This window comes from Mus caroli, unplaced genomic scaffold (genome assembly GCF_978045245.1).
Source record: "Mus caroli unplaced genomic scaffold, Mus_caroli_1 scaffold_13, whole genome shotgun sequence".
Lineage (NCBI taxonomy): Eukaryota > Metazoa > Chordata > Mammalia > Rodentia > Muridae > Mus > Mus caroli.
This window is the reverse complement of record NW_028227268.1, coordinates 2,349,252-2,362,713: the sequence shown is the minus strand read 5'-3', so window position 1 is coordinate 2,362,713 and position 13,462 is coordinate 2,349,252. Positions and strand designations below refer to the sequence as shown.

Below are 13,462 nucleotides of genomic sequence, written 5' to 3'. Positions count from 1 at the left end.
ACTCTGTCTAAGGAAGAAAGAGAGAGAGAGAGAGAGAGAGAGAGAGAGAGAGAGAGAGAGAGAGAGAGAGAGAGAGAGAGAGAAAGAGAGAGAGGGGAAAGGAACATAGGGGGTGACCATGGCTGCCAATAAGAGGTTCCGGGGACGATAGTGTGTGCAGCGCCTCAGCATGTGTAGTTTTTCTTTGTGTGTCAGTTAAACAATAAATAGGCCCATAAATAATAAAGTGGGTAAAGACCTCTTACGAGACTTTAGTTCAGTACCTGGAACATGTAAAGGTGGGAAGAACTGACCTCCACATGTGCTCTTAGGCATTTGCCCCCTGTGTATCACAGGCTGTCCTTAAACTCAAAGAGATCCTCCTGCCTCTGTTTCCCGAGTGCTGAGATGAAAATTGTGTAGCACTACAAAAAGTTTTGTTTTGTTTTTTTAAATGAGAAAGAGCTAATGTGACTTTGAGGTACATTTTGAAGTAGTGTTGAGACATATGACCTGGATGAGGTGACATGTCTTCCTCTGCACTTGGGAAGGCTGCACTGAAGGACTTCCTACCCCGAGCTGTGGAAGAATTGTCAGCTCTGTCCTTTGTTTTGGAGGCTTTACCCAAAGACACTACTGTAATGGGTTGTGGCTCCATCACCTCCTTCCTGAAAAGTTCAAACCCTCCTGTCAGCAAGGGTCTCAAACAGTGAGATCCAAAGACAGGCACAGACTGGGGGATATGCCAGAGCTGAAGAAGAGGTGTCCACCTCAGACTGTACTCAGAAGGCAGGTTATGGTCTGAACAAGGCATATGTGTGCTGCTCTGTGGGAACAGCATCGGCCACCCTGAAAAGGACCTGCAGCTAGTCTTGAGTGTTTCACATACCCTGCCTTGTTGTTTGTGTTGAAATGTTCCTGAAGAATAGCGCTACTGAGATTTGTTTTTTGTTTGAAGGTTTGAAGGCAGATAACCAATCTGGATCTCTCTAGATTCAGGGCGGGGGAGACCTGAGTTTGATTCTAGCATCCATGTACAAAATTGAATGTAGCAATGTGTGTTTATATTAGAATCCTAGCACTGGGTAGGCAGAGACCGCAGATCTCTGGGGCTTGCTGCGAGCCATCCTAGCCTAATTGGTGAGCTGTAGGTCAAGGAAAGACATTGTTCTGAGTGCCAGCACCCCTGGTTATCCTCTGGCCTCTAAATGCATGTGTGTACATTCATCTGGGCACATGAACGCATGTTCCCGTGCACCCATGCACATGAGCGCACACTTACACACTCACAAGCCTTCTGCATTCCCATGGATACACACAGCTCGAGATGATTTTGAGACACTGAATTTTTCTAAAATATTTTACTGTATAGGGAAGCTTGATTTCTTTTTTTCTCCCAAAGCCAGGGTCTTGTTATATACTTTGGCATTGGCATAGCAATCTTCTTCCTGTCTCAGCCTCTAGGTGCTGGGATTGCAAGTGTGTACTATCATGCCTGGTAGGAAACTTCTTTATGAATTATTTTTGTGGCTCCTTCTGGAATGTTAGGCTCTATGCTTGGTTGTCCTTGCTAGCTCTGTTTGTAAGTGAGGCATGGCTGCATTCAGATGAGGCACTGAGGTGAGGATGAAATACAGCCTTTCAATTTGTGTACTACATGGTCACTTTGATACTAGCTTTGGGACTAGCTCTTAGACTGGTAAGACTTTAAGAAGAAATGCACAGGAAAGAGGAGGCTGTGGAAGTGCCTTGGTGCTCACGTGTCCCAATCTTGACTGAGGGAGCTGTGTTTGTTTAATTTTGGGCCACAGACCTGATCGTGTGCCATGGTTTGCTATGTTTGGTTTAGCAGTCCATAATCCCCAAAGGATATTCATGTGTGCTGTCAGCTTTATCTCTAGGACTTTGAAGGAAATTGAACTGTTGCTGCTTTCTATTTCCTGTTTATAATCCTTCCCACCCTTGGCTCTACACTGTTGTTGTTTCTCACTTGGAATTTCCTTTGAGTAACTCAGGCATGGGGTGGTGTTCTGACAATGTTTTACTGAGATTCACTAAGCCAGTGGTTTTATGTTGGTGGCAAAAATCTACCCCTAGGAGGCTATATAGAAAGGACTGGCTTCTCAGGCCTTAGGAAAAGTCTTAGAAGTTGGCTCTTGGAAAGCCATTGAATACTGACTCCTCGGGTCCTGGTGGCATGAATTCAAAACTTGATTCCTGACCCATATTGGGAGGGAAGGGCCCCACTCACATATGAGATAGTCAACTATGGAAGCTCAGTCATGGAGAGGAAGTGTCACCAGGAACTGCACCTCCTTGCCTAGAGTTCCCATTTGGTTTCTGATGGATACCCTTAGTACCCAATTTGATGATGTCACCCCTATCTATTATTTGATTTTTATTCTTGGAAGCGTTACCGGAGGAGACACACTGCTCTGTCTGGGACTCTCTTTATGGGGAACTCCCCGATGGCTGCCTCTGAGGCTATGAGAGTTGATTCCTGTTGGTTTTTAGCACATGATTTGATGTTCTGCTCTCCTCTCTCTTCCCCCTCTCTCCTCCATTTGCCCCCTCCTTCCCTTTGGCTTTGGCTTGCTAATTTTACTTGGTCAAAACCAAAAGTATGGCCATCATTTTCAAGATGCACCCCACAGAACAGTGTGCTGGCTGAAGCTGCACTCTACTTCATTCTTGGTTGCTCTCTGGTGCTGGTTATTGTCTTCTAAAAGCACCCATCCTGCCATAATATGCAAGCCCCCTTTCTTGCAGTCGGTGGATACTGAGACCTTGGAGTCCCCTTCTAAGTTCTGTTGGCCCAATCAGGATGCTGCTATGGAAACAGCCTCCTTGGCCACCTGAGATCTAAATTGTTTTTCTGAGTGTGTACCATGGATGACATACCACTGGATTATAATGGGGAGAGGGAAACATGTCCTGGGTAAATGACTGACTCTGAGGATAGTGTTGCTAATTTGAATTTATTAGTAGTAAATTTGCTAATTTGAATTTATTAGTAGTAAAGCTGTGGATAAGCATTGTATCAGAAAAAGTAACCTGAGTAAACTTGGAACCAATCCCTGTTTTGATGGGGGCTCTCCTTATGAAAGACAGTTTTGCTTACGTGGTCACAGGGCCGACATTCTCAGGAGAGGGCCCCACCACTAAAGGCATAGCATATACTAATCCAGGCTTCAGCCAAACAAATTATTTTCTGTGTTTTCCTAGTAGTAAAAATTGTATGTGCATATATGGACACTTGTGAAGAAAGCCTTTGGTTACTGTGGTAAAATTATTTTTTTTTAAATCCCCTTTTCGAAGTAACATGTACTTAGAGTTGGAAATTTGACAGCAGATTTCCTGAAGGGCCAGACACAAAGAAGGAAAAGGGGCTCATCCACTTTCTCTCTCTCTCTCTCTCTCTCTCTCTCTCTCTCTCTCTCTCTCTCTCTCATAAACTGAGCTACATTTTAAAAATATTTTGTATATAGTTCTTTATCTTAATCCTTAGAAAACGAATATCTTAGCCGGGTGTGGTAGCGCACGCCTTTAATCCCAGCACTCGGGAGGCAGAGGCAGGCGGATTTCTGAGTTCGAGGCCAGCCTGGTCTACAAAGTGAGTTCCAGGACAGCCAGGGCTATACAGAGAAACCCTGTCTCGAAAAAACCAAAAAAAAAAAAAAAACCAAAAACCAAACCAAAACAAAACAAAACAAATATCTTAAGGTTTCTTATGTTGGAAGCAAACTCAGTCAGTAGTCCCCTGGGTGGTGTTCTTAGGAAAAGCCCAGGTGTCCCTTTGAGGATGTGCAGAGCTTGCCACTGGCTAACTTTGATGTTGCAATTTTCCTTTTTGCCTTTTGCTTTCTAGTAGACTGTTTTACAGCAGTGGAAGTAGCTTTAAAGTCAGTGTAATATGAAAAGAATAAAAAAAAAAAAAACACATTTAAAGTTAAGTTAGAATTCTGGCTCTGAGTATCAAACCAAACTTGTAAATCCTTCCCTTTGTCTCCAGTTCCCACTGAAGGAATGGAAGACTATGGAAAAAGCAGGGCTCTCCCCAGCTGCTGCTAGAGAGGAAGCTCAGTTAGATGCGTTTCTTTCTGGCCTTGTTGCTTGCCTTCGGCTGTCCTTGGATGGAGTTGGGGACACTGGTTTCTCCTTCCCCTCTTCCTTCTCCTCTCTTTGCTGTGTGTTCTGGTTTCTGACTGTCTTTATAAATTATGCACCTGTGTAGCCTCAGCTCAGCTCAGGTTTTCCTGAAGTTCTGAATCCTAATGAGGACTCTTGGGAGTGGGTGGTTCTGTCCTCAGACAAGTGGGTGAACAATGTTCTGTGACATCAGTGTTGACCCTCAGGCTGGCTTTCTGCTTCACTTCATACGCTAAGCTGTTTATGCGAAAGCACCACTCATGCCTGGACCACACAGGTCACACAGGTCAGGTAGCTTTGGTTACTCCTGGTTTCTTATCTGCACAGCTGTCATCTAGATGTTAGGCATGGTAGCCTGTGATGTTTCATTCAAACGTGGCAGAGATGCTGGATCAGCCATGCCTTCCAAACAATAGGTGGCTTTGTCAGTCAGCTAAGAAGGAAGACATTGACAAAACCCTTTGCAGTATTGTCTGCATCCTTTGAATGGCAACAGACATCAGTATGCTTCGGCCACCATGGTGGTGCTCAGTGAACACAGGTCTTTGTTTGGGGGCAAGTCTGTGCTGAAGTCACTTATTCAGTGGAGATTTCACTGTGTGACCATTAGTGCTCTCTCAAACACATGTTCATGTGCGCTTGCTGTGTCATAAGATACGGGGCAGGGACAAAATTTCTGATTTTTAAAAAAATTTGAATTTTAGAACATATCCAGCACCTCCCATTTTCTACAGCTAGAATCTAAAGTTTCCTCAAAGCTTTTGATTGGGATCCAATCCCAAGGGCACCTCCAGGATGGCTAGAGAGACAGGTCCTGAGCAGCACTTTAGGGCCTGGGCACCAAGAGCTTGCTGACCCTCCTCTCACTGTTCTGGACAGGCGGAAGCTGATGGATGGGATGACTGCTGCAGACTCGGGTAGCTACTGAACATCTTACAGTGTTCGCCCTCCCTCTTTTTGATTTTGGGGGTGGGGGATGACAAGGTCTTTCTCTAGTTGTGGCTGTCCTGGAACTCACTCTGTAGACCAGGCTGCCCTTGAACTTGCAGAGATCCTCCTGTCTCTGCCTCCTGAGTGCTGGGATGAAAGCCATGCACTTAACACACCTGGTTTATACAGTTTCTTGAATGATATTCTTTTTCTTCTTTGAGCTAGAGTTTCATGTAGTCTAAGTTGTTCTGGAATTCACTACATACTCTAAGCTGGACTTGAATTTAAGGCTGTCCTCCTGCCTCAGCATCTCAAGTGCTGAGATTGCAGGCTTGAATCATTTTTCCTGAATTTCAAGTGACATTCTTTTCAAATTCGAAATTAGTCCCTGGAAACATAACTGTGCCATCTTTTGTTATATTCTATCCAGAAGAAGTGTTTTAATGTCCACAGTGGTTATTTTATGCAATATTTTTGCAGTTTTGGTACATTAAATTTGATAGCCCTTATTAAAACATTTCTTTTTTTATTATTTATTTATTTTTTTTTTAATTAGGTAATTTCCTCAGTTACATTTCCAATGCTATCCAAAAAGTCCCCAATACACTCCCCCCCCAATCCCCCCCCCCCCTTGGCCCTGGCATTCCCCTGTACTGGGGCATATAAAGTTGGCAAGTCCAATGGGCCTCTCTTTCCAGTGATGGCCTACTAGGCCATCTTTTGATACAAATGCAGCTAGAGACAAGAGCTCTGGGGTACTGGTTAGTTCATAATAATGATCCACCTATGGGGTTGCAGTTCCCTTTAGCTCCTTGGGTACTTTCTCTAGCTCCTCCATTGGGGGCCCTGTGATACATCCAATAGCTGACTGTGAGCATCTACTTCTGTGTTTGCTAGGCCCCGACATTGTCTCACAAGAGACAGCTATATCTGGGTCCTTTCAGCAAAATCTTGCTAGTGTATGCAATGGTGTCAGCATTTGGAAGCTGATTATGGGATGGATCCCTGGATATGGCAGTCTTTAGATGGTCCATCCTTTCTTCACAGCTCCAAACTTTATCTCTGTAACTCTTTCCATGGGTGTTTTGTTCCCAATTCCAAGAAGGGGCACAGTGTCCACACTTTGGTCTTCGTTCTTCTTGAGTTTCATGCGTTTAACAAATTGTATCTTATATCTTGGGTATCCTAAATTTTTGGGCTAATATCCACTTATCAGTGAGTTTATATTGTGTGAGTTCCTTTGTGAATATGTTACCTCACTCAGAATGATGCCCTCCAGATCCATCCATTTGCCTAGGAATTTCATAAATTCATTCCTTTTAATAGCTGAGTAGTACTCCATTGTGTAAATGTACCACATTTTCTGTATCCATTCCTCTGTTGAGGGGCATCTGGGTTCTTTCCAGCTTCTGGCTATTGTAAATAAGGCTGCTATGAACATAGTGGAGCATGTGTCCTTCTTACCGGTTGGAACATCTTCTGGATATATGCCCAGGAGAGGTATTGCTGGATCCTCTGGTAGTATTATGTCCAATTTTCTGAGGAACCGCCAAACTGATTTCCAGAGTGGTTGTACCAGCTTGCAATCCCACCAACAATGAAGGAGTGTTCCTCTTTCTCCACATCCTCACCAGCATCTGCTGTCACCTGAATTTTTGATCTTAGCCATTCTGACTGGTGTGAGGTGGAATCTCAGGGTTGTTTTGATTTTCATTTCCCTGATGATTAAGGATGTTGAACATTTTTTCAGGTGCTTCTCTGCCATTTGGTATTCCTCAGGTGAGAATTCTTTGTTCAGTTCTGAGCCCTATTTTTTAACGGGGTTATTTGATTTTCTGGAGTCCACCTTCTTGAGTTCCTTATATATATTGGATATTAGTCCCCTATCTGATTTAGGATAGGTAAAGATCCTTTCCCAATCTGTTGGTGGTCTTTTTGTCTTATTGACGGTTAAAACATTTCTATAATTGTATTACTAAAAATTATTAATCTAGTTTGTTTTTTTAAGAATAAGGTTGCCATATAAATGAAATAAAATACCCAAACGACATTTTAGGTATAGTTAAACATGAGAGTCTATATAGTTTATGCCAACATGGTTAAAATTTATAGACTAAGATATACTTGATTGGCTTAAGAATATTTTGTAATAATCTGTTTTTCTGATTCTAAATCAGTAGCTTGGCATTAGACTAAAGTCCATTTTTTTAGTTTGTGTGTTAGTGTATTTGAGTTTTTTTTTTTTTAAATAAAAAAACATAATTCAGCCGGGCGTGGTGGCGCACGCCTTTAATCCCAGCACTTGGGAGGCAGAGGCAGGCGGATTTCTGAGTTCGAGGCCAGCCTGGTCTACAAAGTGAGTTCCAGCACAGCCGGGGGTACACAGAGAAACCCTGTCTCGAAAAACCAAAAAAACAAAACAAAACAAAACAAAACAAAACAAAAACAAAACATAATTCAGAGTGTTGGTTAGGTATGAGTAATCTAAGCAAATTTGCTGGATATTAGTACCTTGTGTGTCTTTGTTAACATTTTCTGCCCAGGCCAAGTCTTACTACTGCTGCTCAGTTCTAGGACAGGAGAGAAGAAACCGAGTCTTGAGTGACGGTCAGGGAGTCCAGGAGGTGCACTGTTGACAAGTCTGCTGGGTGTTGTTACAGGATTGAAGAGGGAATGTTGTGTTTTCATAAGTGCTTTTGTCTGAGGGGCTCACATCATAAGACCATGTGTGTGTGGGGGGGTGGGGGGCAGACATGAATATTAGACAGGGAGTCCCTCAATTTGGCTATACAAGATGCCAGAGGACTGTGGAATCCTGCCTCGGCCTTCCCAGGGCTGGGGTTATAGGCAGGAACTGCTCGCCTGACTTCTCTGTGGTAGTAGGGTATGAATTCAGGGCCCTGTGCTTGTCCAGTAAATGCTTTACCGATTGAGCTGTCCGCTAGCTCTTGAGTTCTTTTCTTTTCTTTTTATAATTAACTCAGAACATATTTACTAAGAACTGCAATAAATAAATAAGTCAGATTGAATGCTGCATCGATGTTCTGAGACCACAGTGGCTGCCAGCAGCTTAGACAGCACTGAGCCCTTGATGCACCGCTCTCTTACTTATGAGTACCCGTTATGGATGCCTTTGTAAAGGAGGCACTCGGAGCGTAGTGACAGTGAAGTAACAGAACAGTGGAGCAGTCCTGTTGTAAAGGCCGCCTCTCCTCCACAGCACCCACCCCTTCCTGTGTGTGAGTGTGGATGTGCGTGCCATGCCACAAGTGTAGAGGTTAGCTAGACAGAGGTGGCACTCTTCTTTCAGCATGTGGGCCCTGGGGAGCAAACGCAGGTCCCTGGGTTGGCAGGCACCCTTACCAGTTGAGTCACCTCACCAGTCCTCAGCCTTGGAAGGGAGGGCTGTTCTTTGGCTTTCCTCGTCTGTCTGGTTGGTAGTTTGCTCTTCCTGTGCTTTGGAACATTATTAAATGGACAAGCATTGCTTGCACACCGGCATCCTCACATCAGGCAGGGCTCTTAATGGGGGATATGAACCCCAAGCACAGGATGCAGAATTCCCAGACAGTGCAGTTAGAGCTTGCAGGCTGTTTATATCTGGAATTTCCATGCACTGTTCTCTGACTGCAGGTGGTTTTAAGTAAGGAGTATTGAGACAGGGAATCACTCTTTATATTTGAGGCCTAAACTGTATGGATTTCTGTGTCTGGAGAGAGAAGGCAGAGATGACTGAGCAAAGCCGCGTTTCTGCAGGAAGTGACTTGGAGCTTGATCTAAGATCTTGTTCCAGAGTTTATGGAGATTTTCTGGGTTCTATGTTATACCAGCAGAAGAGACTTAAAACTCTCTCAAGCAAGATGACAGAGATGTTTGCATGAAACCTCTCATTTTAGACAGCCTTCAGGCTGAGCCTGCAAAAAATTAATTGATTGGCTCTGTGGTCACTTACAGATTGGGAGTCTAACTAGAAAATGCAGTTGATTGATTTTCATCTTTCCCTCTCACAAAGGGTAAAGAGCTTGTTTTCATGTTTACAGCGAGATGATTCTGGACAGTCCTGTGGAAGATGCTTTTGGAGGTAGGCATGCAGGGAGACAAGAAAGATGAAAACACCCTTTTCCTGTAGACCACCTCCTCCTCCTCCTCCTCCTCCTCCTCCTCCTCCTCCTTCTTCTTCTTCTTCTTCTTCTTCCTCCTCCTCCTCCTGCTCCTGCTCCTCCTCCTCCTTCTTTTTTTTTGGTTTTTCTTTTTTTTTTTTTTTAAAGATTTATTTATTTATTATATGTAAGTACACTGTAGCTGTCTTCAGACATTCCAGAAGAGGGCGCCAGATCTCGTTGCGGATGGTTGTGAGCCACCATGTGGTTGCTGGGAGTTGAACTCTGGACCTTCGGAAGAGCAGTCGGGTGCTCTTACCCACTGAGCCATCTCACCAGCCCCTTTTTTGGTTTTTCAAGACAGGGTTTCTCTGTGTAGCCCTGGCTGTCCTGGAACTCACTCTGTAGACCAGGCTGGCCTCGAACTCAGAAATCCGCCTGCCTCTGCCCGCCTCCAGTGCTGGGATTAAAGGAGTGCGCCACCATGCCTGGCTTTCCTGTAGACTTCTAAACTCTGTGCTGAACAACAGACTCTCCAGAAATGCATGGCTGTCTCTGGAAGAGGTCACTGCCATCCTTTTGTGCTGCTTTAGGACTGTCATTTTAGAAGTTTCACACAGCACAGTAGGACTTGATATAGAGACAGGAGGCGTAGTCTCTGAGAGAGGATGAAGCACAGGCAGTGTGATAGGGTGTTTGCACACTCACAGGAGAACCAGCATGTGAGAACCATGTAGGAGAACCATGTAGCTACAGATTTAGCAAAGTGACCTCCTCCCCAACACACGCAAACACACACAGGAGCAAGTGGTCAGATAAAATTGTCACAGGCAGTGAGTGTGTCCTCCAGATGTTCATGAAGAATACAGGCATGATCTTGACATTTTGGGCCTTCCTGGGGAAGGAGGCCATAGTCTTCTTCACTTTGTATGTCACTGACAGAGGTCAAAGGAGACTTGGCCATACAGAGAGATACTGTGCTCTGTCTGTGAAAGGAACGGATGTAAAAATGTTGCTTCTTGTTAAATTTGATTGGAATATTAATGCAGTCCAGTGGAATTTAAAAAGTGACTAAGGAGCTGGAGGTGGACTGGTGATTAAAGCATTGGCTGCTGGGTTCAGAGGATTCAGGTTGGAGTCCCAGCACTTACGTGGTGGTTAACGACTGCCTGTAACTCCAGGGTTAGGGGATCTAGTCCCTCTCTGCCTCCTTGGCCGTTGCACACAGGTAGTTCAATACATACACGCAGGCACAACACCTATACACATAAAAAAAGTGAATGAGTGATTCGTTTGAAAAACAGGTGAGGATTAAATAGCTATGTAACATTATTTGAAGAAAACCTGGTCTTTGGTTATTATGCAGGGTGCAATGGTTAATCTTCATGATCAACTTAAATGGATTTAGAATCACCATGGAAATGCACCTGTGTAGGGTATGTCTATGAAGATGTTTCCTAAAATGTTTAACTGAGGAGTGAGGACATATCCTTTGTGGGCAGCACAATTCCCTGGGCTGGTTTCCTAGACTGAATAGAGGGAGAGGAAGCTGGGCGCTGGGCTGCATTTCTCTGTGCGCTCTGATGGATGCTGCTCCATGCTTCTGCTGGCAGGGTGGCCTGCACTCCCAAGCTGTGACCCAGAATAAGCAAGCCTTCCTTAAATGGCCGGTGGCAACTGTTTCGTCACAGCAGTAAGCAAACGACTCACTACAGGATGAAGATAAGGTACCTGAGCTGGGCCCCTGAGGAGTGTGCTGTGCTGGCCACTGGATCATTTACCTCCTGGCAGACTTTGCTACTTAAGGGGTCTGGAGATGAGTGAGGTCAAGGAGAGTATTGGATGGAATTGAACAAGTGACTGTTTTTTGAGGGGGAAAAATTCTCATCTAGTGTCATTTGTCAAAATAATATCATAAACTAACAGGTTAAATGTGAGATAAAATTTAATGCTAGGATGATCTGTGCTCATCTACTTACCTGGTCTGTGCCAGTCTGCACAGCAGGGAGGAGCTGAGACCTAAGGACCAAGGTAAGAGAGTAGGCTAGACTGGAAATGGTGTGTTCCCAGCAGGAATTGGGGTGCTCCAGGTAGAGAGGACCAAGGCTTGGAGGTGGAGGATGTCAGGTGACAGTGTGGCTCTGCCCCTTGAAGAGCTGAGCTTTGACTTGTGTGAAGCAATGCTCTGATATGCAGCCTGCATCCAGGCAGGTTGGCTCATGTGGTTTTTTTTTTTTTGTTGTTGTTGTTGTTGGTTTTTTTTTTTTTTTTTTTTTTTTTTTGGTTTTTCGAGACCGGGTTTCTTTGTGTAGCCCTGGCTGTCCTGGAACTCACTCTGTAGACCAGGCTGGCCTCGAACTCAGAAATCCACTTGCCTCTGCCTCCCATGTGCTGGGATTAAAGTCATGCTCCACCACTGCCAGGCCCATGTGTTCTTATGTATACGTGCAGGGTGGGATGGAGCCCAGTGATGGTGGTTTGGAGTGCACACCCTAACAGACATTTCAACTAGGATGCAAAGTGGGTTGGGGGGTCTGTTGAGTGTAGGGTGATGGTGCTGCCAAGGACCGTGGAGGATGAGGAGGGCTGGTACTTTGTCTGAATGTGTCCCTCTCTTACCAACTTATTTTTTCAAGCCTATGTAGCCCTTGCTCAAATTCTCAGCCCTACTGTAGTGGTGGGATTGCAGGTACAGTGTTTGGTGCAGGATCTTTACCTCTTAGGCTTCTCAAGGTGTTCCTAGCACCTATGAACAGCAGTTGCACACTGTGAGCGTTGAAGGATGTGTGCTAAGATTTGCTGGCTGGGTGGAGCTGCTTCTTAAAGTTGGGTCAGTGGAAAAGGAAGGTGGGAGGAGGTGTATCAGGTGATGTTGCTCTTTCAGAAAGCAGAACATACCAGGTGTATATACCAGGTATATACCTTTAATTCCAGTTCTCAGAATCAAAGTCAGGTCATTCTCTGTGAGTTCTAGGACAGCCAGAACTACACAGAGAGATCCTGCCTCAAAAAACAAACAAACAAAATACCAGACAAATAAAACACTGAAGGTACTCAGACAGCAATCATAAGCGGAGAAAAACGTAGTAAAGTGGTGTAATGTGGATAATGTGAGAAGTAGTTAAAAAGACAAACCAGTGAGCAAGGGGTAGCCTGAATCTGAATTAACATGGTATGTATGTCCCAGAGTATGCAGCTACACTCAAGAACTAAGTCTCTTGCCCCTCACAGTTGGATGCAGAGAAGAAACGTGTGCTGAGCATTTGAAGGCAGTCTTTTGATCAGTTGATTCTGCTTCTGGAGATTCATGATAAGGAAGCTCCTGCATTCGATGCTTTTAACCCTCTGCCCTGCCCTCAGACGTGGGCTAATTTGGGATATAGGAGCAGTGCTACAAGAGTGACTGACTGGGTAGGGCAGTGCAGGAGGAGCCCAGTGTTCTTGGGATATGTCTGGAGTCCATGTTGAAATACTGTTTCTGTTGTGCTTCCAGATGAAGACAGTGAGTGTGGCCTTGGTCCTGTGCCTGAATGTGGGTGTGGATCCTCCAGATGTGGTGAAGACCACACCCTGTGCTCGGCTGGAATGCTGGATCGGTAAGTGCCAGCCCCTCCTACGGGCACCTGTCCTGTAAACTGTTGTTTTAGATAAGTTAATCTTTATTTTGTAATAGAGAACATTTTCAAGGAAAATTAATAAAATAACAACAATTGGTTTCTGTAATTCTTCATTTAAAATATGTTAGTGTATGGCTTGTATCTATACATGCTATATAATGGTAGCTATGAACACTTCTGAAAAATTGAATTACTCGTTTGTATATAATAATATTTATAGAAAAGGTAAATTGTGATATCTTAAGCAAAGCTCATGGTATATGTTATAGATGATAGTAGCTGCATTGTATATAATATTTATAGAAAAGGTAAATTGTGCTATCTTAAGCAAAGCTTATGGTATATGTTATAGATGATGGTAGCCATATTCATGCTTGCAGTGTACTAAGGATGGCTTATCGCAGTTCCCAGGTAATTAGGCCATTTAATCCCCACTGAAGTGCCACAGCAGCGCACATGTGGAGATCAGAGTATTGACCTGTGTGTCCTCGTCAGGCTGGGTGGCAACTGTGTTTGCTTGCCTGCTGAGCCATCTTACTAGTCCCTGCCTGGTTTTTGAAGCCAAGGAAAATGAGATACAAGTGAGGAACTTGCCCTAGGCGGTCCTGTGAGTACATGGTGGAGTCAGGAGACCTACTTCAAGTAAGGAGACTGTGTGTAGTTTAAAAAATTAGAGCTGTGCGGTGG

General features: G+C 44.4%; 1 protein-coding gene across 1 annotated transcript in view; it reads left to right on the top strand.

The window, feature by feature from the left end:
* The window catches only part of Rptor (regulatory associated protein of MTOR complex 1), a 303,680-nt gene that overhangs the window by 52,143 nt on the left and 238,075 nt on the right, over nucleotides 1–13,462 (top strand). The window contains exon 2 of the mRNA XM_021175441.3: nucleotides 12,652–12,754. Coding sequence (XP_021031100.1) covers nucleotides 12,652–12,754 — 103 coding nt within the window. The remainder of the gene's footprint in view (nucleotides 1–12,651; nucleotides 12,755–13,462) is intronic.